At 47.1% G+C, this 26,780-nt stretch overlaps 1 protein-coding gene across 1 annotated transcript; it reads right to left on the reverse strand.

The window, feature by feature from the left end:
• Positions 1 to 993: 993 nt before the first annotated feature.
• On the reverse strand, positions 994 to 2,915 carry PTF1A (pancreas associated transcription factor 1a). Its single transcript, XM_053573100.1, has 2 exons — positions 1,930 to 2,915; positions 994 to 1,549 (listed from the first exon to the last, which is right to left on the reverse strand). The coding sequence occupies exons 1-2, from the start codon at positions 2,705 to 2,707 to the stop codon at positions 1,347 to 1,349; spliced, it is 981 nt and encodes a 326-aa protein (XP_053429075.1). The 5' UTR covers positions 2,708 to 2,915; the 3' UTR covers positions 994 to 1,346.
• Positions 2,916 to 26,780: the final 23,865 nt, after the last annotated feature.

Consider the following 26,780-nt stretch of genomic DNA (forward strand, 5'->3'; position numbering starts at 1 on the left):
AGCACCCGGCCTTGTGCAGCCCTGGCGACTGTCGCCCGGGAGGTGCGTGTCTCCGTACGCGCCCGCTGGGTCTGTGCGCGCAGAGCCTCGCTGTCCGCCGCGCGTCCGCGCCCTGGCCCGCAGGTGGGGGCGTCCCACCGATATGGGACGAGCCCGTGGCGGCGGAGGGGACAAGCCGAGCCCTGAGCGAGCCGGGACGCTCCCTCGCTCCTCTCCCCTTCGCTAGGGGGCGCCCCTGCGTCCTCCGCCCCAAGCTCTCCTGCTCCGCAGGTTGTCTGCAGCTAAGGACTCAGCCGTGTTGGAGGCAAAATGAAATCAGTTTCAGAAATAAGCCAGTTAGTTGCGCAGGAAGCAGGGGTAGCGGGTGAACTCCTTCCCGCCTTACCTAAAGACCCTGGATTTTGTTGGGTGGCCCCCAAGTGGTCTCCAGGTTTCAGGACCTTCGCCTGTGCCATCTCCTTTGAGAGGAGCACGTCTGAGTTCTGGGTACCTGGTGTTGTAACTACCGAACGGAAGAATTACAGTGCCCTTTCTCCCCAGCCCCTGGAAGCCGAAAGTCCCAGCTAATGTCTGGCCAGCCCAGATATTAGCTCTCTGCCCGACGATTCATGTTCATTTTACACAGTATGTTGAGGCAGAGTGGAAAGACCTTGGGCAAATCAAACTTCGTCTCTGACCCAGCCTTGGCTTTCTCCTCTGAAAAGTGGGGATAATAAATTCTCTATGTCCTTTTTGCCTCATAGGGTGTTTGGAGGGCAAGATAAAAATACAGGCAAAGATAATTACTCCTTAGGGCGAATGATGCCGCTGAAAGGTTGTCACAGAGAGTTGAGATCCAACCCTCCAACTTACCCCTTCTTAGGTTAAATCTAAATAAAACGTGATTTCTTACCAGATAGCTAGTTTGGGTCTCTGATTCAGTTCATTTTTACTAAGTTAATTCTTTGTAAAGCTATAGCTACCAAATGATGTATTCAACAAACGACCTTAGAAAAAGGTGTAAATAGCATTTATTAAGAACGCTTAGAAATAAACCGTATCTGGCGATAAATAAGCACGAATTTTCCGGCCAGAGTTCTTCCAACATAGCAGACTTCTGGTAAAGGTGCCAAGGGAATCATAGGCTATTGCATATTTTCAAAAAAATCAGGATAAATTATATAAATTATATATTTAAAAAGAGATCATCCATGTCATTGACTCAATGGGATAATAAATAGATAAATAACAAACAGTTGATTGCCATTAGAAAAAATTTGATTCTTAAATTACATTTACATTATGATATTTACATGTACAATATGCACAGAGACATGAGTCAGATCCTCAGCTGAGTCTGGGGCTTCTCAGGACACAAACTCAAAGGGTGGCTCGTTTTCTATATTGTTGAAGGAAGATTTGCTGTTGAGTTTTCTGGGGTCTTCTGGGGTCCACACTTTGGCTGTTCGGATAATATTTTGTTCTTTGAGTTGTTTTTCATCAGTCCAGGAGAGAGAGTGTCCTGCAAGAGGAGGAAGGCCATAATCCGGGTCGCTGGGGGAGGGTGACCCTAGAGAGGTGAGAAAAGAAACCAGACTGTGAATGTGCAACTGTGTTTCCAGCAACTTCCTCGCGTCCCTTAGGACCACCCCCTCAGGGGCACCTCGACTGAACAAGTATCTTACAGTTATACTAGAATGACCCTCTTCCTCCACCCTTCGAGCCATCAGCGCCACTTCCCAGGACTAGCAAGTCGAGTGGGAATGCGCACCCTGCGAACCAGGTTCAAGTGAACCAGGGATCAGAAATGCGAGCTCATGCTCAAGGTCGTCGGTGCCCACCGACGACCCGTCTGTCAGTCACTCTGCTTGGCTGTCTGTTTCTCCACCCCCTCCCAGGCCTTCGCGTGCCAGCCCCTGTCTCCCTAAACTGGGAAGGGAGAGCACTTACGGGTGCCCCGATGGCAGATGATCACCTTCTGGGCTTGGCTGCCCGGGCTGTCCCCGCCCAGGCGCCCGCTGCCGCCAGGCCCCCCGCAGCCGCCCGCGCCGCCACCGCGCAGCGGCAGGTCGGCCTGCACCAGCTCGCTGAGGAAGTTGATGTAGCCTATTGCCAGGCGCAGCGTGTCCACCTTGGAGAGGCGCTTCTCGTAGGGCAGCGTGGGGATGTGAGAGCGCAGCCCCTCGAAGGCGTCGTTGATGGACTGCATGCGTCGTCGCTCGCGCACGTTGGCCGCCTGCCGCAGCTGCTGCAGCTCGGCCTCAGATCGCACCCGCCGCCGTCGCCGCGCCGCTGCCGCAGCCGCGCTGCTCAGGCCGGGCAGCCGCGCCCCGGGGGACAGCACGCCCACCCCCGCGCAGGGGTAGGCCAGGCATGAGGGCGGCGAGCCGGGCGAGCAGGGGAAGCCGCTGGGGGGCGCCCCAGCCTCGCAGCAGTAACCGGCGCCGTCTTCAGGCTCCCCGCGGCCCCCCGAGGGCGGCGGGGCGAGCGCTAGAGGGGCGGCCGAGGGCGCAGGCTGCAGCAGCAGGCACGCCCCGTCGCGGTAGCAGTACTCGTGCAGCTGGTGGCTGAGGAACTCCACCTCGGCCTGCTCGTCCGCCAGCAGCTCATCACCGTCCTCCAGAGGATCCCGGGAGGACTGATCGGTGAAGAAGTCCTCCTCGTCGAAGTAAGGAGAAGGGAAGGAGTCCAGCCCCCCGGGGAAGTGCTCCAGCAGCACCGCGTCCATGCTCGCCGCCGTGGGCCTGGGCGCGGCCAGCTCCCAGAAGAGACCCTGCGGAAGTTGGCTGCTGCGGTGTCCCCTGCCCGCAGCCCCTCCCTCCCGGGGCCCGCACTGAGGGCAGTGAGGCCGCCGCCCGGCTGCCAGCCCCGGGCCTCCCTGCAGTGCCCGCGGCCGCTGCGCTCTGGCCAGCGCCGCACTGCGCTGGGGAGGGCTGCAGCTACTAGCTGAAGCAGAGGGCCGGCACGCGAGGACTCTTATAGCTACATCCACAGGCGCGTGCCAGGGACCCTCCGCGCCAGCCAATCAGAGCGCGGGGGGCCGGAGCGGAGGGGGCTTGTTCCTCCTTTAGGGAACCTCCCGGGGCTTCAGGGGAGGCGGGGCCTCGCGGCTGGGGGCGCCTCACGCCCATCCCATCACGCCCTCTGGGCGATGTCTGTCCTGTACCTGCTGTGCGCACAGGTCAGGGGATACCTGCCGCCCGCACCTCCCCGCCCCGAGGCCGGGAGGCTTTGGACAGCGGCGCACCACGTCGTCAAACAGCCGCAGAAGGTTCTACGGGGGTGCGCGTTGGTAGCCCACACCGCGGGACTGGAGTCCTTGCGGCAGTTGTCCTCCTCCGCGGCCGGCAGCAGCCTGCGCAGTCAGCGGGTCTGCCTCAGAAGCCAGGTTGGCGCGTTCCGCCACCTCCTTACCCGAGGGGAGCGCGGGATTCCGGGCCTGGGTGCCCTTTGGGATGTCGATCCCATCACCAGACTTTTCTGGGACTCTTGCAGTTTGCAGAGTACGTGCGGGTTGGGGTTGGAAGGCGATTCCAGCTAGCTCCCTGAGCGTTGCCGGGTCCAGCATCTCACCTCTGTGACACCCGCTCTGGAGCCTGGCTCCGGTGCCCCATCACTGTCCCCAGCGACGCCAGCTCAGCGGCCAGCCTCGCCTCCCCTCCCCAGCCCCGAGAAGGGAATGGGGCTGCTTTGCAGAGCAGCTCCGTGGGGCGCATTTCTACTGCGAGCAAATCGAGACCCCAGGGGTTCTGAGCAATAACCCGGGTACAAAAGGAGTCAATTGAATCCTCTGCTTCGGAGCAATCCAGAGGGAGGGCATTGAAGTTAAAGGGCAGAGTGTGAACCGTTTTCAAAGCCTGAGTTGCTCACCTTTCTGACTGGCCACGGGGACCATCCCTGAATGATTTTTTTTTTCTTTATTTCTCGACCGTTCTTTTGTGAAAACACACACACACACACACACACACAAAATGTATGCGCTCTTTCCCAAGACACACTTTATCACAGTCTGTGGTGCAACATAAATGCCTCAGTTTAAGAGCAACAAAGAAAATACTTTCAAGGTGAGGGCGATTCCTGTTGAGAGCCAAGCGCCGGCTTCCACCCGGGAGAGTAAAGGAGAGCGGCCAAGACGCCTTACCCTCTCCACAGAAGGCTGAAAGGAGGGGTCTTCTTCCTAAATAAGCCGCTTCTTTTTCTAGACACTTGTCCCACCAAAGGCAAGTCAAAGGGCCTGGTTCCACCTCATTTTAGTCTAGTGAGACTCCACTCAAATTCCTGGCCTATGCCTCTTAAGAACAGTGTTTTAAACATGCTTCTTGTTTTTAGACATTACACAATATTTAGTCAAATTGTGAGACCAAAGAGTTAAGGCCAAGAGATATATACTAGGTGAGAAGACCAGAGATAGCCCAACCTGAACTGTCAAGAACCCAGACAACTTTGATGTAAAGAATCAACTGTGTTTTAGCAAGTTCTTTCCTGTGTTAGTTTCAAAACCCATGACCCCATAGTAGTGAGATGATTATCCTTAAACTGATGCAAAAATAGACAGTCATAGAAACTGAACTGTAATTTTCTGAATTTAGGTTTCCCTTTATGATTTCAAAGGGAGGGAGGCTGTAAGTGTGTGTGGGAGAGGGTGTCAGGACCAGGAGTCTAACCATCTGGGGTGCAGCCTTCCTTCACATGTAAAAGCCCCCTTCCCTCACACCAGTTAGACTAAAACGAGGTGGAGGCCCTTTGACTTGCAAGAGTAACAAATTACCAAGTCTCCCTTTCAAGAGAGTGAAAGGTTTTCTCTGGTGGATCCAAGTGACTCTTGAGAAAGGATATTTGTGTCATGGATTGGAGGGAGGGCATGAGAGTAAGTTTATGAATATCCTTTTACTCAATGTGATTTGAACAATGGGCTTCCACAGAAAATCATCTTACATATTTTTGATGAGTTTGTGGAAAAGTTACTGAAATTCACCTGGGCCCCAGGTGAGTTAATGGGAAATCTGCTGCTGGAGAGACCTTCCTGGCTTCTGCAGCCAGGCAGACTCAGCACGGAAGTTCTGCGTGGCTCCTTCTCCTCCCTACCTCCACTTCTAATTTTTTCTCTGGGAAGTTTGCTGAATGCATGCAGACTGGCTTTGTTGGGAAGCTGGGCCAAGGACTACAGAGACTGATACTGTGTGAGACACACACACACACACACACACAGTCTTTAAGTAAGACATGATCGTTCTTTTCTCTTGTAAAAAGAAGAAAGACTCTTCCCCTAATAATGGGAATTTTCTCTGGGTCACTGGAGGTCACAGCAGTGTGGACGGCTGCCCTCTGCCACTCAAGGCTGGATGAGGAGAAGACTGCAATGGAGCCTCCACTTGTCAGGCTAGAGGCCCCAGTTCTCCCTCCAGCCCCTCTGGACAGGGGTCCCGGAGCTGCAGGCTGCTCCATTCTCCGCTAGGTTCCAGCTTCTCCTCTGCACTCTGTCTTCATGAACCATGTCCCCTAACCTTATAAAGAACCCCTTCCTCATTGTAAAATGACATTTCATCTTCCAAGGAGAGCAACAGAAGAGGACTTGGTTCTTTCTAGTGCCACACACTGGTGAGGCCTCAAGAATTTTTCAAGTCTTTCAACAGGGGAGTCAATGTCACCCTGTTGGTTTGGGCCTGGTGGATTCCTGCATCTCCTTCCAGCTGCTGGTAGACCTCATCCAAAGTTCCCTGTTCCAGGAAAACTGCTGGCAAGGGCCATTAAGGGTGGACCTACATCTCTCCTTCCCTTCCCTTCCCTTCTCTCTCTTCTTCCTTCTCCCCTCCTCTATCCCTATCTCTATCCTTATCCCTATCTCTCTCTCTCTCTCTATCTCTCTGTTTCTCTCTCTCTCTCTCTCCTAGCTGTCTCTCCCTCCCAAGAGACTCAGGGACCTAAATACTTGTTCATTTGTTTCCCATCAAACATTTCCAGAGTCTTTTCTCAACTTCCAGGAATAATGACCAGAGGCTTAAAGTCCATGTCTCTGGCTCCTTTGCAGGATGAATTTGGGCCAAAGACCGCTGATAAAGGATGGGGCTTTCAGGCTCTCTGCCATTCAGTTCCCCCAGGGAATATTGTCAAGGTGCTCAGCACTTGGCATTGTGTAATCCCTGCTGGAAGCTCCATGCCATAGACAGTGGCCCTGCCCACAGTAGACCCTATGAATGTGGCTCACAATCTGTCCCTAGCTTGAAAATGGGTCTGTGCTAATTTCTTTTGGCCTGGACTGTCCCCTTCCCCGGCTCAGAAACAGAGGTAATGGCAGGTGGGGGGGAGGGTTCTCCTCTCCTGTCTTTCTCTCTCCTTTCCTTGACACTCTCCCCCACCCCAGGTCCGAGATAGCTTCCTTCTCCCCACTTGAGTGCCCAGTGCCCCACCAGGCCACACTTCAAGGACTCTAAGGCCCAGAGAGGTTCAATAGCTTCCCTGAAGTCACACAGCAGGTTAACATTAGTTTTACTCCTCCTCAACCCAGGGCTGGTCTTCCCGGCTGCAGAGAGCTGATTCTAGCAGCTACCTTGTGCTAAAAGGTGCATTTATAGTGATGTGCAATGTCCTCAGTTCAGGCCCCCTCTTAACTGGCCCAGATGATCAGTCACCACCTTCCTGGCCCCCCACCATTCCCCTCACAGACCACAGCACCACCTGAAGTCAGGAAGTGATAACTCAATGGTGGAGTTAAGCGTAGGACAGAGCATGCAAAATTAAATCTGGGATCTTGGAACTTTCTCTCTGACCTCCATAGTTATGCATATAGATTATGGGTAATGTTTCCGCTCACAAGGCCCACTCTGATCATGTGACATTTTATCTTGCCCTAGAAATGGATGGCCTAAGGGATACTGAACCCCTTAACATAGTTCATAAGGCCTTCCTTGAAATAGCCCAGGCCTATCTCTCTATTCTCCTCATCCTTAACTACTTTCAGAATTCCTTTACTTCATCCCTAACTAACATCTTTCATCACTTCAGATGCCATGATGATGCTCTCTGGTTCTCTGTTTTCTCCTTCTGTCCTTTCCATTGGTCTGCAAGCTCCTTGATTTGACGTGAAGATCCTACACTTATGGTACCCTGAGATAGGTACAAGCAATAATATTAATACTAATGCTAGAGAAGATGGAAATGAGCATTCTGGGGGACTTCCCGATATGTTTGTCATTCATCCTCATAATTTTGCAAGCTGAAGGGTCTCCATCCTCATTCAACAGGTGAATAAATAATGTTCAGCCTTAAATCCCAGATTGCACAGTCCACAAGAGAAGGAGTCAGAATCAACATTAGATTTGGCTGACTCCATGACTTGTGTATGTTACACACCATCCTTCTGCCATGTCTTTGCTGCTTTCATAGGATTTGTGCATGGATTATCCCAGTAAGGTCAATTGGGCAGTTATTATTTTTTTTTTATCATTTACAAATGGAAACAGATTCAGAAAGGCTAATTTGCCTGGGATGGGTGACATGCTGGCACCTCAGCCGTAATTAGAAGTGGATTTCCAGCACAAGGGAGTGAACTCTCAGCACCATGGGGGAGGGTTTCCCATGAGCCAGTCTCTGAGGCTGCTCAGCCTAAAAACACAAGTAAATAAAGCTGGGCCACATCCCACTTGGGTATGAGGGCAGGGGGCCCATGACTGCAGTGAGACAGAGAAGACCCATGCTAACACCCAGCCTCCTTCCTTCTTGCCTTTGTGTTTCTCCTTGTTAAACATTAATCTTTAAAGGGAGAAACACCTTAACACTGATATAATTATCCAAATAAGTGTTTCTGTCATGCCAGGGTTTATTTGATGAATAGCAAAGCTTCTGAGCTTTGTCCTTCAGTCTTGTTGTTCTGAAAGGTGTTTGAACTTCAGTAATGTAAACACTGAGAGTCATTATTACCAGACTTCTGTATCTTGGCCTCCAAAGTGAGCAGTGGAAAGAAAAACAGTGAATTTAATAGAAACAGAAACTTTGTGTTGTTTCTTTTCAAAGCTACCCATGTTTTCTGTCTTCGGGCCCGCTGGTAGGGTCTCAAATGGCACATTTCATGTGATGGAATATTCAGGAGCCATAGAAAAGAATGAGAAGGCTTTTGAGATAGTGAGGTGAAATGATCTCCCAGATACATTAGGTGAAAGGAGCAATAGTGACTAGCTGATTGGATAAAAAAGCACAAGCCATCCATATGCTGTCTCCAGGAAACTCACCTGCCTTGAAGGACAAATCAAGACTCAGGGTTAAGGGTTTAAAAAGAGGACGCTGAATATACATACGTAAATGTGTTCGTGTTGGCATCAAATATCACTGATGGATATACAAAGAACTAACAGCAGTGGCTGCACGGAGAATTGAGTGGCTAGTAGAATTTTTCATTGTGCCTGCCTTTGTATCTTTTGATTTTGGAAATATATGAATATGTATGCAGGAAATATATTTATTTATTTATTTTTTGTTTCCCTTCCCCCCAGAAGGAAATATTTTAAACATTTAATGAACTTATTTTTTGAAAAAAAATTTTTGGGAGTTTGTGACCTCATCTGTGCCCTGGAGGAGCCCTGCCGAGAAGAAGCTGCATATTAGCTTGTGCCGGCTTCAGAACTCAGCAATGACCACACAGCAAGCGCTGGCAGGGGCAGCCAAGGACTGGGTAAAGTCCATTTCTAACTATCTAAAATGGGTGGCATTGGATAAAATGCTATTCCCTGTATGAAATCAGTATCAAACAAAAGATAGAGGGATTCAGTGATATCAAGGACATTGAATATTACCCATGAAAGCCACCATATTTTCTGCATTGTCTGCCGTCCCACAAGCTAGAGGTTATCTATGGGAACATTTTGGTCTAGTTGCTGCCATGTGAAAATTTCTAATTCTGCACCTTGCGTTTTTCGCTCAAGAGCATCTCATCATAATTTCTACCCATCTTTTCTGACAGGCCTTAGCGGCAGCGTGATGGTTCATTGTACGGCTTTCCTGTTGGATAACTTCATTTTCAGTGAGCACCTTTCACTGGGAACTTGCAGTTCAGTTCATCCTTTCTGCATCTCGTAGAATGCCTCTGTATTCGCTCTGTGGTCTCACTCTATCCCTTGATTGGTAGGCCACGATTTTGATTCTCTCGGAAGTTTTTCTGTCTCCTCTCAATAATGCTTTTCACTCTTATCAGGGGCCCTGAAGATGTTGGGGGTATCGCAGTGGTATTATACCTGTTTCCACCTTAATATCCAGCCTAAAGTTAAAATTTTCCTCAGCTTGGTTATTCTTAGCTTAAAGAAGCATATGCCAGATTTTAGCAGGAGAAGTGCCTGATACCAGTCAAGAAACATCACTTTGGGGGGGTGGGCTGCCTAAAAACACAGGTGTACAGTTTTCCTGCTTGTGCCCTACTGGACTTCAAGCTTTGCTACCTACTGTGCCTCTCCTTTTACATGTGCAAAAAGAAATTACACTATCTATCCTAACTCACTGTGCTATTGTGAGGGTTAACCAGGATAAAGCACATGAGCAGTTCCAGGCACGTAGTAGTAGTTGGTCAATAAAGTCTTTAGTTGTGTTCTTTTTTTTTGAGACAGAGTCTCACTTGGTCACCCTCAGTAGAGTGCCCTGGTGTCATAGCTCACAGCAACCTCTAATTCTTGGGCTCAAGTGATTCTCTTGACTCCCAAGTAGCTGGGACTACAGGTGCCTACCATCAGGCACCTGTAGAAAAAAGAATTTTTTTTTTTTTAAAGACAGCGTTTCTCTCTCTCTCAGGCTGGTCTCAAACTCCTGTGCTCAGGCAATTCACCTGCCTCAGCCTCCCAGAGTGCTAGGATTATAGGTGATTAAAGCCGTGCCTGGCCTTCAGTTGCATTCGGTGCATGGTGGAATGACTGTTGTCATGAGAGGTAGGAACCCTCTTAACCAGATAGATGTCATCCTTGTTGGTGTCAGATGCCCCTCTCCAACCTCCTAGAGTTACAGTGGATAAACATTAACAAGTACTTCAACAAACACTTTAAGTGCAGTTTAATTCACTGTCCGCACTTGAAGACGCAGGGTACCTCTATTCAGCTATGTGAATGCCTTTTGGGGCAGTTGGGGTGAGGCCTAATTATAGCTTTTTGATAATGCTCATGGCTTTAAGGTGAGGCCTAGAAAAGTGGTTCATTTGCTCAGTCTGGTCCTCACAGAGAAAAGTCTGGGCAGAGGGTGAGCCAGATCACAGCACTCGGTGAGGGTGTCCGAGTAGGCCAAGGTGGGCAGGAGTTGGAGAGGAGCCAGCTTTGCCCTGAGACTCCTCCGTTCTCATCACCCCTGCAGGGAAGCCGAAGGTGTGTGTCTCACCTAGGATAAATAAGCTGGGCATGTTATAGGACATAGTCACCTCATACTCTGTTTATTCCTCCACAATCGGTGAATTATATTCATTGTCATTTCTCTCTTCCTAACAAGGGGACAGTTTCCATAACTGAGATTGATTTTCTTGGTAGGAACCTATCATTGGATCTGTCATCTCCACAGGCCCCTGATTTTCTGGATCTGTATTTTTAAAGCTGCACAACTTCATTACCACAATTTTTTAATTTTGTGATATAATTTATATGATCTTAAGAAACAATGACAATAAAGTATATGCATGTTGTAAACCATTTGAAGACCACCTTGTATGTAACCTGGCTCTAACATGGGACTTTGGACCTGAATTCGAGTTTACATTTGTGTTTAAAATCGTGGTGGTGCCAGGGTGACGCCTGTGGCTCAAAGGAGTAGGGCACTGGCCCCATATGCCAGAGGTGGCGGGTTCAAACTCAGCCCTGGCCAAAAAAACTGCAAAAAAAAAAAAAAAATTTTGTGGTGGTGCCAAATAGGCTACTTTAGTTACCACGGGCTAAAGAAAACACACAGATATTGTGCATGTGCCAAGGAAAGACCAAATTAACCACACAACAAGCTAAGCAAAGCTATCATGATAGATTAATTAAAATGGGAAGTAGAATTGTCACATGGCACAAAGTGGACTGAAGGTAGGGACCAACACCCACGCCAACTCTGTAAATGGCATATGTCATTACAACCAAGTCATACCACTTATCACGTTGCAGTTAATTTGAATTTTATTGATTTATAGCATTTTTTTCATTTAAAATTTTGTTTGGTTTTGTAGTTACATGAGAGCAAGACATATAGTTTATTCTAACTTTATATTTGTAAACATTTAAGCAATTTCATATTAATAGTGATTTAATATGACATCAAAAGCCCATCAAATATTTTACTGCTGCTGTTTTGTTTTCCTATAAAGAGCAGAGATTCTTATGTATAATTCCATTATGTATACCTATGTGTGTGTGAAAATATATACACACGCACACACATATAAATACATACATACGTTCAAAGTTTGGGACATACTGTTCCAGATGATTATCAAATACACATGTTTGGCTTGATGAGTTAGAAAGCAGAAAGAGAAAAGCACAGCAAAGAAAGTACAAAGGAAGTGAAGTAAAATAAAAGAGGGGAGAAGTTGCAAGAGAAGGAGATGGAAAGGAAAGGAAAGCCTAGGAAACAGTGGAGTGGAAAAGCATGCCTATTTGATTCATGTAATCTGAATTTAAATTCAAATATGTGGGAAGATTATGTTCTACCCCTTATATTAAATAGTTGTTTATTCTTAGGTAAGTTATTTAATCTCACTGAGCTTTAATTTCCTGGGTTAAGAAATGGGAAGAAATAATATCTACCTTAAGGATTCTTGTACAAAGTAAATGAAACATGTGAAGTGTCTGATAGCCAGTTGACGCTCAGTGCCACTTCCCATTTTGTTTCCTTTACACTCAGTGGTTGATCAATGACTTTTCATTAAATGTCTATAAAATACAGAAGAAAAAAACAGCATGAGCATTGGTCTATTTCACCTTAAGCTTTGATTGTCTAGATAAAGGAAGCAATTTAAAAGTGAGTTTCCTCTAAACTTTTTTGACTGCACACCTTGCATTGTTTTGGATAAGGGGTCTGCCTTCTGAAACAGATATTAAAGATGAGAGTGATTAAAACATAACGTGGGTCTCTCTCATAGTGTGATAGTGTGAGCAGAGGCAGTCTAAAGTTTATATGGGCCTAAATGGACTGGATGTTCAACTTCCTAATAACTTGTTGCTCTGCCTTCCTGAAATGTGACTTTTATCCCCGAGTCCAAAATGGCTACTCCCACCTTTGTATCTGCATTCCAGCCATCAAGGAGGAGGATACACTTGGCTTCTTTTCTGTAAAGAACACAACTGGAAATTTGCACATATTGCAGCCGGTCACATTCAATTGGCCACATCTAGCTGCAAAGGAAACAGAAAAATGTAGTTCTGAGCTTTTTGGTCTTGGTTGAAACTTGGAGGGTTATCAAAGAAGGGGAGAAAAACATTGTGTGTGGGAGTAGGGTGGAGGCCAGATGTGCCCGACACAGCCTACCATTAATAGTTTTCAGTACACACTCTTGTGAATATATGTGTACTTATGTATTTAAAATTGCATACAAATAAGATATTACAGTAATATATTGGATACATTTTGAAACATGCACAAAAAGAAATTTTTGTGTGTGTGCTTATATTTTGCTTTTATTCTTCATCAGTTATTAATGACCCTTGATGTTGGGTAAGGTCTGTGATACTTTGTGGAAAAATAGTGTGTAAGACACAGTATCTATTTCTAAAGAATAAGTAAAAATTTAAAGGGATATGCCCTAACATCTTGAAATCTGTGGTAGGCTGAAAAAATGGCCCTTCAAAAGATAAACCATGTCCTAATTCCCGAAACCCATAAGTATTACCTTATATGGTGAAGACTTTGCACATGCAATTAAAGATCTTGAGATGGGAAGATTATTCTGGATTATCCAAGTGCACCCATCACATGTATTCTAATAAGAAAGAGACAGAAGGCAATGACATACAGAGGAGAAGGCCATGTGAAAAGAGATTTGCAGATGCTGGCCTTAAAGATTATGGTAATGTGGCCATAAGCCAAGGAATGCCAGCAGCCAGCAGTAGTCAAAATAGGCAAGAAACAGATCCTCCCCTACAGCCTCTGGAGGGAATGGGCCTCAAAAGAAATTTTAAGATGAGTAAAAATAAAGAAGTTCTGAATGTTTTCCTGTATCCTAATAGAATGTCTTATGAATGCCAAATAATCACTTAAAATTTTTTTTTTTTTGAGACAGAGTCTCAAGCTGTCACCTTGGGTAGAGTGCTGTGGCATCACAGCTCACAGCAACCTCCAACTCTTGGGTTCTTTAAGCCATTCTCTTGCCTCAGCCTCCCAAGTAGCTGGGACTACAGGCGCCCACCACAATGCCTGGATATTTTTTTGGTTATAGTTGTCATTGTTGTTTGGCAGGCCCAAGCTGGATTCAAACCTGCCAGCTCCGGTGTATGTGGCTGGCACCCTAGCCACTGAGCTACAGGTATGGAGCCCACTTAAATTGTTTTTAAGCTGAATAATCTTATTGTTTTTCACCACTATATATGAAGTTATAAGCAATGCAGGAATACTGAGAAAATGTAAAGACATTGTGTTTAAGGCTCAACATGTTGTGAGCATCGATTCTATTCAAGTCACTCTGTTAAATATGGGGAAAGCAGAGATGAAAAAGATGGAGTCTGTGCCTTAACATACTCTTGGGGTAGTAAGTGAGGGCTGTAATTAATTATAATTAATTATCTCACTACCCCAAGAAGCCCTTACTTGCTGGATTATAATTAATTACAGCCTTCACTACCCCAAGAAGTGAGGTCTGGGGTTCAGTTGGTGCAAGAGTGGGGGACGGGGAAGACATCATAAAAGGAATGTTGAACTAAAGAGTCCTGAGGGAGTGTGACCACATGAGGAGAGGCATAAATGTGTTCTTGGGAGGTTGAACACATTTTTGAACGCCCAAAGGTGTGCAGTAGTAGCCTGTGAATTTGGGGAATGCGTGTCAGCAGACCTGTGAGATGTTATGGGCTCTGTCTCAGGCACAGCCCAGGGGGGCTGCCTTTCAATATGCCTCTCTGTCTTCCTCCTCAGTCCTGCCTCCCACACCAGCCCTGTCCCAGGCATGGAGTGGCCTCACGATGACCACATGGTTGCCTCCCCAAGACCTGTGTCTTCAAAGAATGCCCAATGCTCCAAATTATCCTTTTTGCCCTCTTTAAAAGCTGATTACTTCAGGACCATTGGTCTCAGCTAGAGGCCATAAAGGAAAACATCTGCTCCAGTAAGGTATGAGCAACGCAAAGCGACCATGTCGTCCTCTCTCTGACATTTTATTAGTATCCTTGAAAGGTAACGCCATAAATCACAGGAACAGATTTTTTTAAAGTGGCAGTGGGGTCATCTTGCAGCCATTTGAAAGCATTTTGAGGGTAGAGGGTGATTTTCGTCTCATGTCCCTGGACTCCCACCTTGATTTGGGCTTTGCCAGCCTTAGATGCTGATTTCCCTGCATTTACCTCCTGGTAGAATGTCTCTCTCTGTATTCTCACATGCTCCTGACTTTTCATGTCTTTTTTACCTTCCCCCTGCCTAGAAGCTTGGTAACATCACAACTGAGCACAAACCCATGATAAAAGTCCGGATGGAGCTAGGACTATGTGCACAGACTCCTACAGGTGTGAAGGGCTAACCTATGCAGAACCACAGCTGAGAAGGCGCCATTCATCCTCTGACAGCCCCACCGGATTGAAGAGGATATGAGGGATTTATGTCATCATCAGCCTTAGACGTCTCCTGGGCTTGGGAGTCTTTTCTTCTTTGGCTGGATGGGTTTGAGCAGAGAAAAAGGAAAGGTGTGGAAGGATCACATCATACTTTTAACCTGAAAAGCTTCACTGTACATTTGGCATGAGGGGAGCCAACAGGGCAAATTCAGATACTCATGTTCTTCTCACAGGCAGATGATAGCTTGTACTTCTCCACCCTTTTTTAGGTAAGATGTGGCCATAGGACTTAATGGGGCTAAAGAAAGACAAGTGAAAATGGCATGTCCCTTCTGGAAAGAAGCTTTATGAGCCAGTGTGCAGTTTTTCTCTTCTGCGTCCCCCTCTGTATTAACTGTGGAAACACACCTTGAGGCAGAACATCTGTCAGTTGGGGACCTTGAGTGACAATGATGAACAGGTAGCCTGGATCGGAACTAAGTTCTGTTATGTGAAGAAGCCACTGAGATTTGGGGGATGACACTGCAGTGTGATCTCGCCTGATGAACCTGTGCTGTGGCAAGCAGTGTTCAGCACCTAGTGCGTATAAACACACAGTAAGTTTGTGTATTAGTTTGAGATCTTTTGGGTTTAAGTAATAGTAACCAATTTGAGCTAATTTAAACATTAAAAGGAGGCTACGTATAGCATGGCATTCAGAGCATCTTTTAGAATCCAAGAGCAGAAATGTAGAAGGCAGGGATACCAAGTGTTGTAGCCACTGAAAATTCTCCCTTGATACCCATTGTCTCTTTCTTTTAGTAACAGAACCCCTGAATTTTAGCTGGGCACATGGCCACCCATAATAAAAACGTTTCCTATTCTCCCTTGCAGCTCAGCATGGTTATGAAAATAACTTCTTCTTTTTTTTTTTTAGAGACAGAGTTTCACTTTATGGCCCTCGGTAGAGTGCCATGGCATCACAGCTCACAGCAACCTCCAGCTCTTTGGCTTAAGCGATTCTCTCACCTCAGCCTCCTGAGGAGCTGGGACTACAGGTGCCCGCCACAACACCCGGCTATTTTTTGTTGCAGTTTGGCCAGGGCCAGGTTTGAACCCGCCACCCTCAGTATATGGGGCCGGCGCCCTGCCCACTGAGCCACAGGTGCTGCCCTATGAAAGTAACTTCTAATGAATGGGTTGTGAACAGAAGTGAGGCTCAGCTTTGGGGCTCAGTCTTTGAAAGGGAAGGACATGTCCGAAGTTGTCACTTTCCCTCTCCACACTGATTATAATGTTGAGGCAATTGCAGGAGTTGAAGCAGCCATTCTGAACTATGAGTCGAAAGTTGTACATCAAGGATAGATGAGTGACTAAGTGGAAACAACCTGAGTCTCCCACATCATTCAGCCCCACACCAAGACTGAAATACCTGTCCTGTTTTATCTTTGTGAGAGATAAATAATCTTCTGTCTCATATTTTCAACTCCCTTATGGGGCAGCCAAACTTGTATCCTAGTTAATGCACTGTGATCTAGAAAGATGCTCAGACGCTGTTTCCATCTTCCCAGTGCTTCTTTCTGCTCCCCTCTGCACATCTTGGTCCTTTTCATTTTCTATGAACCAGCTTTCTTTGCTTCCCAGTCCTTTTATAGAAAACATGGCTGTCTCAGAGAAGTACTGTTTTAATTTGCATAACCCATATTTATTGAGAACATATTTTGTGCTAGAACTGTGAAAAGCCCAAGCAACACGACAGCAAACAAAACATCCTTTTTGTGTGCAGAACATGCAGACCAGTAGGAATGAAGAGTAGAGGAAGAGATTAACATGAAACCAAGACAGAAAATGATCACTATGTTTGAAGGAATAAAATAGCTTTATTAAGGATGAAGTAAAGAGAGATGGTGAGAACTAGATCAAAGAAGACTGCATAAGCTGCTGTAGGGAGTTTGGGGTCATATGGATCTGTCATTTCTGGAGTGGATGAGCTCTGTTGGGGTATGGGAAGAAACTGTCCATACTTTTATCTCAGTCTTTTGAAATGTGTATGTCTTGTGCATTCTTTATAATGTATGTAATTGATTAATATAGTAGCACTATAGTAGCACATATTTATAATTTGTAAATAATTCAACAGAGCCATCAAAGAGTTTTAAGCAGAGGAGCGACATGGTCAAGTTTGCCATTTGGAAAGGATACTCAGGTTGCCATGTGGAGAGTGCACTGGAGCAAAGCAAAGTGAGAGGCAGGGAGACCAAGCAGAAGGCGGCAGCAGAACAGCTGAGACATTATGGAGGCCTCAACCAAGTGGCCGCTGGGCAGAATGGAGACATATTTCAGAAAGAGAATTGGAAGGACTTGTGAACTTACAAGTGGAGCTTGTCATGTGGAGCTTGGAAAAGGGAAAGAAGTAAAAGATGGTACAGAGGATTCAGCTTTTACATCAGGATGAATGGTGTGCCTGTTACTGCAATGTAAGACAAACTAAGGCCTGTAATTTGTCTCTAATTTGGGGACATGGAATTTATTGATAAAATTGATTAAACACAGCTTCAGCATAAGAGTAGGCCAGAATGAAGAGTGTTAAGGAGTAAATAAAAGAGAGGAACTAGAGATGTCTATTTGGGGGAACTTGCTCAAGAAATACAATTATGAATGTGAGAGGGTAGGAATGATTTTTCTTTATTTTTTAAGATGGGAAAGACTTTCTTTTGCCCTGTCATGAATCTGTTCTCTCCCTTTTAGTCTCCTCTCAAATAGTCCTTTCCGACACACACTCATCATCTTTTTTTTTTTTTTTTTTGAGACAGAGACTCAAGCTGTCACCCTGGGTAGAGTGCTGTGGCATCACAGCTCACAGCAACCTCCAACTCCTGGGTTTAAGTGATTCTCTTGCCTCAGCCTCCTGAGTAGCTGGGACCACAGGTGCCCACCACGCCTGGCTATTTTTTTGGTTGTAGTTGTCATTGTTTGGCGGGCCTGGGCTGGATTCGAACCCACCAGCTCTGGTGTATGTGGCTGGCGCCTTAGCCGCTTGAGCTACAGGTGCCACCACACCCATCATCTTCATCCTTATTACCATTTCTGCACCAACTTCTCTGTTACTTTAAGAAAATCACTTACTTTTACTCAAAAGCTAATCCTATTACTTGACAGCACATATCCAAGTAGCAACAGCAATGCACCTGCAATAAGGAAAAAGAAGTTTCCAGCTAGTGTCAGACACAGTAAGGAACCAAGACAGACAACCCCTAAAGCTTCTGGAAGTTCCCTTCACACAACTCATAATTTCCACCTGTTTCCTCCTCTTTTTCAAATCATTAAATGCCACATGTTCCTTTTTATAATCTTAATATTATAGCAGCTTTTTTTGTGTTATTTTTCTTTTTGTCTCTGCTGCTGTAGCTTTAAGGAGCTAATGGCCTTCCCCGGTTTCTCCCAAGCAGGGAGTGACGGTGGCTCTGCGGACAGGCCAGTCGGGGGAAGGCCGCTCCTTTAACCAGGAACAGTTATTGAACGTGCCTGGCTAAGGCCCGTCTTTGCACAGAACATAGACAAGCAGGGATGGGCGTACATGAGAAGTTCCAGTGAAACCCCGCCAGGCATTTGGGGACCCAAGCATCTCAACGTGCGCGTAAGCACAGAAGCAAAACGCCCCTGCCCTGGCACGGAGCTGGCCTCCACGGAGAGGTTCTAGCCTCCTGTGACCTTCCTGTGCCCCTAAGCCCTTCAACTGGGTTGGGACTGCTCAGAGCCCAAAGCCTTTCCATCAAGAGAAGCCCACAAATAACGACCCGGGCACCCCCCTCCCCCCCACACTCCTCCCCAGCTGCCTTCTCTACCAGCCCCTCGGAGCTCCGTCTGCACTCCAGACTGGCTGCTGGAGGAGCACGAACTAAACGGCGCGAGTGGCGGGCGCGAGCCAGCCGGACGCCCCTCCCCGGCGCCCTCCCCTTTCCCCCCTCCCGGGAGTTTGTATAGCAGACACCTGCAGCACGGGCGGCCGCCCGGGCTTCCCGACATAAGGCGCTGGTACCTGAGCCCTTGACTGGTAATGCACCATAAACGACGCCTTTCAGGCCCTTTCAGAGCGGGAGCGCGGAGGTCACCGTGTCTACAAACCCCTCTGTGTCCGCCACGTCTCCCCGGCCCCGGGCGCCCGGGCCTCCAGCCGCAGAGCGCGCCGGCCCGTGGGAATCCCAACACTTGTGCTCCGCGCGTCCGGCGGGGCGGGGGAGCGGGACCACCCGGCCCTCCCGGCCCTCCCGGCCGGCCTCCTCCCGCCCGCCCTGCCGCGCGTTCCCAGAGCGCCGCGGTGGAACGAATGTGGTGCGCGGTCCTCAGACGCTTGCGGAAATCAAATGATAAGGCGGGATGGGACCCCACCCCCGGCCCGCCACCGATGCCCAACGTGTAGCGTGGCGTCTGGGCCCTGCGGCGCTGAGCCTCGGCTGTAGTCCCCGAGCGTGCTGTGCGGTCGGCGTGGGGCGATTCTGTCTGGGCCGCGCGCAGGGAAAGCCCGGCTCGCTGGGGGCGATTCCAGCTCTGCCCGCACAGCCCGCCAGGGGCTCGGCGGGTTTGGGTGCGGTGGTACCTGCAGCGCAGGTGGCGCGGTGACTCGGCCCCGGGCCAGGGATGGCAGCAGATGTGCGCGTTCTGGGCGGACGCTGCCGCCCGAGCCTCGGCTGCCAAGGGAGCGTCACCCGCGGCGGCAAGGCGGCCATTCGCCATCTCCCAAGCCCGGCAGCGCGCACTGGTCTTGGAGCACCCGGCGCTGACAGAGGCTGCCTAAGGGCAAAGAGTCTTCAGTGTTTCCACGAAATGGGGTGAGGAGAGAGGGTGACAAGGACCGAGAGGACACCCAGGCGCAAGACAACCACGGCCACCTGTCATCTTTTGACCATCATGATTTTATCTTTCTGAGGACGGAAAGGCGGGAAGGGGGCTCAGCGCCCGAGAGCTGGCTGCACCCGGAGACTGCGGGCGGCGCTGGCCGAGGCCACCTAAGCCCAGTGGACGAGCCAGTGGCCTGCAGGGAACCTGGCCTGAGGGCCGGGGCAGGGCGGCGACCCAGACTGGTGCTCAGACCCCGCGCGCCCTCTCCCGGGGCCGCAGGGAACCGGGGTTACCTGGAGAGCCGGGCATTGTTGGCCATGCTGGCTCTCCGAGGCCCCAGAACTAATTAAACGCCTCTTTTGGCCCAGGGAAGCCTCGCGTCGGACAGGGGTGGAGGCGTGCGGGGGGCGGCATGTGGGCACGGGAATAATCAGCCCCATTCTTGCGCTTCTACAAAACCCGCGGCGCAGCGAGAAGTGAACAGCGGCCGCCTGAATGGCTGTTTGAAAAGGCGACACCTGCAAGCGCGGCCGGTTGTGAATTGAATGGAATCAAATGGGGCGCCCGCTCGTACCTGAGCCGCGAGCTATTAGTGTCAGGCGCGCCCGGGCGCCCGGGTGGAGACGCGCGCGGCCCTGGGCTGGCGCTGAATGCGACAAGCTGCGGTGCGGCCGCTCCATGGGAATGTCGCCACTTGTGCCGCTCGCGGTCGGGAGGGGGTGCGCTGCCCTTTCAGAGACAGACACAATTAGGCAAAATGCTCAATGAACATTATAAATGATGTGCGATCGCTCTGCAGATTGCCTGGCAAATCAAATTATATGGTCGCTCGCGGGCGATTTTCATGTGCTTTTAAATCTTAAACAGGTATTCGCTGATTTAAAAAAGGGGAGCCTACTCAGGATTCCGGAAAATACAACCAAGAGAGTCGGTGTTGAATATTCACGCGTCCCCTTTGTTAGCAGTTGACTTCACAATGGGCTTGGGGAGGGGGTATTTGGACGAGACACATTTTTTACTGTCTTACATACTGCAGAGGAAGGCACCAGAAGTTTGCATTTATTACAACTTACAATTACAGTGGGATTCTCTTTTTTCTCCTAAGACTAAAATTCTTATAATGAATGACTTGAAAGCTACTGTCATTCTAATCAGATGGAAGAAACATTCTAATCAGATGGAAGCGCGCCCGGGCGCACGTGGGGAGGGGGCGGGGAGAGCCCCGCGCGTCTCCTGGGCACTGAGCTTTAACTCTGGGAGGGAGCAGGGGGAAGCCTGGGCTCTGCGCTCCACCCAGCACTGCAGCTGGGCCTCTGTCGCGTTCCCGAGCTGAGCCCAGCGAGGAGCAGCTCCACAGGGGCAGCGCAGGGAAGAAGCGCGAGGCGCAGTCCTCCCCAGGGCGGCTCCCGCAGCAACGTGGGCACAAGGACGAACACCCCAGCCGCCCCAGCTCGGCCCCGGCCTGGCTCTACACTCTGAGGCTAGCGACTTTCGGAGGAGAAGGGGCAGCTGGAGGCATCCGGATTGCGAGGACCCCCGCCGAGGCCATGAGTCGCGCCTCGGGCGAGGGGCTGTAGTCCAGCAAGCGCAGAGTCGATTTTGGCTCTTAAAAAAGGAAGCAAAGAAGCGGCAGCAACCCGAGACCTCCACCCCTGACGACCTCCTTCCCATTTTCGATTTTCTACTCTTTTAGTTTCCAGATAATTGGGTAGGAGGGAGAGGTGAAAAACTGTGGACCCCGGAGACAGTTGGCAAATACAGTATTTGTATCTTGCTGAGGAAAGATCAGCAGAAAAGCAGCCCGGAAATCTGGTTCGCTTTTGTCCGTGACTCGCTGTGTTATCTGGGGCAGGTAGCTTAACCTCTGGACTCAGTTTCCTCATCCATGGAATGGGACTGTCCCCCCGGAGGGATTTTCATTATTACATTAGATGGGGATGGCAATCTTTTTGGTAGATTGTTCTTGTTTGTTGGCCTTAAAGTCAACAAACGCCAGGGATCAAAAGCTACTTGGAAGGACAAACCTCAGGAAACAGGAGCCCTGAGCTCATGAGCTGCCCCCTTCCCCTTTGTGAAAAGCAATGAGTTAGGAAGGCAATCTTTACCGCGGTTCTGGGCGTGAGCGTTCTTGAAGGCGACAGGTTCTGGGGGCCTAGTGTAGCCAGGTGCGCTGGCCTTGGTGCTGACGGTAGAGGCTGAGCCTGTGAAGGCGACCCCCCTCACGCCCCTGAGCACCTGCTAACGGAGACGGGCTCACACCTTAACACCCTCTGCCCAGGTGGTAGGCTTGTTTCCTGTGTGTGTGTGTAGGATGGGAATAATATCTGAAAGCACCGTGCATAGAACATAAACTAGTGCCTAATAACTTTTAGTTAATTCCATGGACATGTAGGTAACTTTCTCTCAACCCTCTCATGACATTCAGTGTGGGAGGATGGGCGCAGTGGCTCAATCCTAGCACTCTGGCAGGCCCAGGAGGAGTTCAAGACCAGGCTGAGCAACATCCAGGCCCCATCTCTACTAGAAATAGAAAAACTAGCCAGGTATTGTAGGGGGCGCCCATAGTCCCAGCCACCCAGGAGGCTAAAGCAAGAGGATTGCTTGAACCCAAGAGTTTGAGGTTGCCGTGAGCTAGGATGGCATGACACTCACCCAGGGCTGCAGAGTGAAACTCTCAAAAAAAAAAAAAAGTCTAAAAAAGTTCAATGTGGGAAAAATTTTTACTAGATAATAGTCATACAATGTCTTTAGGATATCTGAGTTCTGTCTGGCTTTCTTTTCATCATTTGATTTAAACATTATTGTAGAGAAGTTTGGGCAAAGAGCAAAATTTTTCAAAGCTAGGAGCTGTTCACTGAATACAACTCTCTGGTGATACTTAAGTTCTTCAGGCCCATAATGGGGTGAGTCCACTTCAGGAAGAGAGATTACTGGGACAGAGTGATTTTGCAAAGGAACACGTTATAACTGAAGAATCTATTCTGACGTCTGTAGGGAAACTCAGCACTGGGTTAAATCCAATGATTAAGGCTTTTTGCATTATGTCATTTGTGGGGAGTTTTTCCCTTGGGCTAAAACATGATCAAAAGACCAAGAACCTGTATTTCTGTTCACTGTTCTGTCACAATATAATATTTAATAATTAAAAATCTATTCGTACTAGACCTGTGTATATGCAAATATGTTAACAGCATAATACGTGAGAATATTTGGAGTGAAAGTAGAGAAAATTAGTTGTAATTGGGATTAAGTTTTATACACTTGCTAAAGATGGTCTAAAGTTTTGGCTCCAAACTCCCTAATCGTTTCCAAGGCTAAGAGGAAACACACTACATGTCATGATTCACAGTGTCGAAGATAAAAGTTAACTCTGTTCTCATAGATGAACAATGATTTGCGATGCTGACATCTGAGAAAAAGCTTTTCATGTGTCACCACAAAATGATGTTGTGAACAGTGACCTCAATAGATTTGAGTTGTATGTACGGACTAGCTCCTATCTGCGCCACTCACTGAAGCCCTACAATACTCCTCTTTGCCTGAGTAAGAATAAAACTGATGAGAAAAAGATCTGGCAAACACCATGCTTACGTACACCCTGATGGGTTGTTGGGATCTGAGTGTTGAGGGCAAACCATCCTGAAAATCCTTATGCTGAGGTTATCACAGCCTCTGAAAGACGTGCAAAAATACTCTGGGTAAACAACCTGGTAGCCAAGGTAAGGTCAATGACAGTGACAGTGCTTGGAAAAAAGGCGGTGTTATTTCTTGGTGCTGAAACCATCAAAGCCATCTCTGAGTTGGTGCTCCAGTTTTAGTACCCACCAAAGTCATGTCTTTAAATAGCTCATTTCCAGGCTCCAAGGATTATGATTTAGCAGGTGTAGGTAGCACTATAAAAAGGAGTTATACACACATATATAGTAGAACCTCTGTAAACTGACTGGCCAAGGAACTGTAACAAACTGGCCAACATACAGAGGTGGTCAACATAAGGAACTAGGCCTGCTATACACACATATATAGTAGAACCTTTGTAAACTGACTGGCCAAGGGACTGTAACAAACTGGCCAACATACAGAGGTGGTCAACATAAGGAACATGTGGTGCATGTCCAGTCTATGAACATTAGGTCAACTTAAGGTGGTGGTTATTGTGGAGAGGAGGTCAAGCATAGAGGTTCTATTGTATTTTGGAAAAAATACAATTTTTGTAAGCACCATAGGTATGCACTGAGATTACTAAAATCATTCCCCTTTCCTCTTGGATAGAACTACCTAGAAACTACAGTTAACTAGTTAGATAGTAACTATAGTTTCTAGCCTCTCTTGCAACTGTGTCAGACTGTGTAATTGAGCCCTGGGCCACAGAGTGTAGGCAAAAGTGATGCATATCACGTCTACCATTAGTCCCCCCCAAACACCCTTAAAATCCTTTTTCTCTTATCATCTGCCAGTTTGATACAGATGATCCCACAAATCCCATGAGTACCCTGAGGCCCTAGTGACAGCAGAGACATTAGATGCAGGGAAGCTGTGCCCCTGAAGGGCTACTTAGGGCAGACTATACTTTACTGCCTACAATGCACATTGAACTATGTATCGAGCAATAACTAAATCTTTATGCCACTCAGCCACTGAGATGTGGGGACTGTATTTTATATAGCATCTAGTCTAATGCACCTGATATCTAACCTAATACACCAGGTGATTCTAAAATGGTCCTATAACCCACTTTGGAAAAATACTACCCTAGACAAAACTGTCAAGAAGCAAATGATTCAGCCTTATGGTGACAAATCTTTACCTCTAAGAATGACTCACGTGGTAAGAATTGCAGGTGTGTTGGCAGTCAGATGATTGCAAGATATGGAGTAAGTGCCCCCCTAATTGCATTCCGTGTTTGTTTCCTAATAAAATATACTTATAAGTTATGATTTCTGTGGTATTATTTCCTGAACATTCCCCTCTTTCCTGCCCCTTCCTTGATCCTGTCATGACTGGGGAAGATACATTAGTCCTAAGAGAAAAGGAAGGAAGAGCCTTGTGTCTACAGAGAGCTCATTATGTGGCCGGCACTATACTGAACGCTTTTCATGCACTACCTCAGTTATACTTTCATGTAGTCCTTCAAAATAGGCAAAATTGGTATTCCGTGTTATAATGAGGACTCTCAAACTTTGTTGGAGTTGTTTTACTGGAATTTTAGAGGCTCACTGATGACCCTCAAGTCTGCTCTTTTAGGGCAGTATTTTTCAACCTTTTTGATCTCATGGCACACTTACACCTATTGTTAAACTTCAGTAGCACACATAAACGATGTTGATCCAAAAAAAAAAAAAAGAGTAAAAAAAGGAATATACTTACTGTGAACTTCTTTTGAAAATAATTTCATTAATGATCTTTAAAAATTTTTTTGGCAGCACACCAGTTGAAAATCACTGCTTTAGAGAATCTCACTTGGGTGGCCTACGTACAACATCTTAGTGGCAAGATAGACAAAGGGACACAGACTTATTGGGAGTGGCATCCCTGGGCCGGAGCGGCAGTTTGGGGAGAGCTGCAGTCTGTTCAATAGACCACTTGACCCAGTTCTGTGAGGAGCTATTCTATTTCTTTTTTTCAAATTAATACATTGGTACAAAGTTTTAAATTACATTGTTCTCACTTGCAGGGTAAAGTTGGGTTGTAAAAGAGCCCCTCACCCAGGGGGCGTGTTATACGCCCTCACAATGTGCACATTAGGTGAGATCCTGCCTCATGCCCGCCCTCACTCTGCCAATCATCCTCTCCCCTCCCCAACCCTCTCTCCTTCCCAACCCCCATACTAGACTATATTTGTGTTTTATCACTCATATGAGCATGTAATTGTTTACATATTGGTTTCAAATTAGCATTGAGTACATTGGGTATTTATTTTTCCATTCTTGCGATACTTTACTAAGAAGAATGTGTTTCGACTCCATACAGGTAAATGTAAAAGATGTAAAATCTCCATCTTTTTAATGGCTGAATAGTATTCCATGGTATATATATACCACAATATGTTAATCCACTCATGAGTTGGTGCGTGTTTGGGCTGCTTCCACAACTTGGCGATTGTGAATTGAGCCGCAGTAAACATTCTGCTGCAGATGCCTTTGTGGTAAAATGATTTTTGTTTGTCTGGGTAGATACGTAGTAATGGAATTGCAGGATCAAATGGAAGGTCGACTTTTAGCTCTTTGAGGATTCTCCATACTTTTTTCCCAAAAAGGCTGTATTAATTTGCAGAGGAGGTATTCTAAATAGTCATAGGTTAAGCCTGTTTGAACTTATTAAGTTCTTTGAACTCTGACCCTGGAGAAAAGACATGCTTTGTATAAAAAGTTTTAGAAAGGTACTGTTTTTTGGCTTGAGAAACTTCATTTCTAGGGATCAGTTCTAAGGAAATAATTTGAGATATGGAAAAGACTGTACATATATACAAAAAACTTGACGCTGTAAATTATAAAAGCAAAAGAAGAAACAACCTAAATGCTGTTTAGGTTGTTCTTCAAAATTGATGTATAGAGGGCTTGCAGTGATTCTGAAAATGTTTAAAAGATGTTAAGTGAAAAAAATAATAAAACATAGGTTTTAATAGATATAGGTATCAAAAATAAAAATAAAACATCAAAAACTAGTCCTAGAAAAAAAGATAGAAAAGAAATAAACCAAAATGTTGACATTTGTCTTTGGAAGAAAGAATTAGAAATAATTATGTCCTGCTTTTCTAACTTTTCAAAATGTTTCCTTATGCCCATAAATGTTTCATAATAGACAATCATAAAAGAAAACATTTTAAATATAAAGAATTTGTTTTTAGGAACCTAGAATAACTATTTTAGACTTTCTTTTAAAAATTGGGACACATAGCCCACAGATTGGAAAATGTATAAAATATGCAACTCAAAGACATCACATCACCAAGTTCAGGAAATAGATTATTTCCCGTGCCCAGAAACCCTCTCACTTCTTCCAATCACCCTCCCCTTCACTGCCCCCAGGAGCAATGACTATCATACATCCATGGGAACTGTTCCCTTCCTTTTTTTCAGAATATTGTCCCCTAGGTCTGAATTCTTAAGCATGAGAATTTCATCTACCTTTTGAACTTTGTGTAAATGAATCACAGAACATTCCTTTGTATCTGCTTTATTCAACCCTATGAGATATTTCCCTGTTGTTGCTCTAATTCATGGTGGTATAGTATTGCATTGTACAAATAGACACTATTTAGCATTGTCTCATAGATGTTTCCAGTTTGGA

This window comes from Nycticebus coucang, chromosome 20, assembly GCF_027406575.1.
Source record: "Nycticebus coucang isolate mNycCou1 chromosome 20, mNycCou1.pri, whole genome shotgun sequence".
In the NCBI taxonomy this organism is placed as follows: domain Eukaryota; kingdom Metazoa; phylum Chordata; class Mammalia; order Primates; family Lorisidae; genus Nycticebus; species Nycticebus coucang.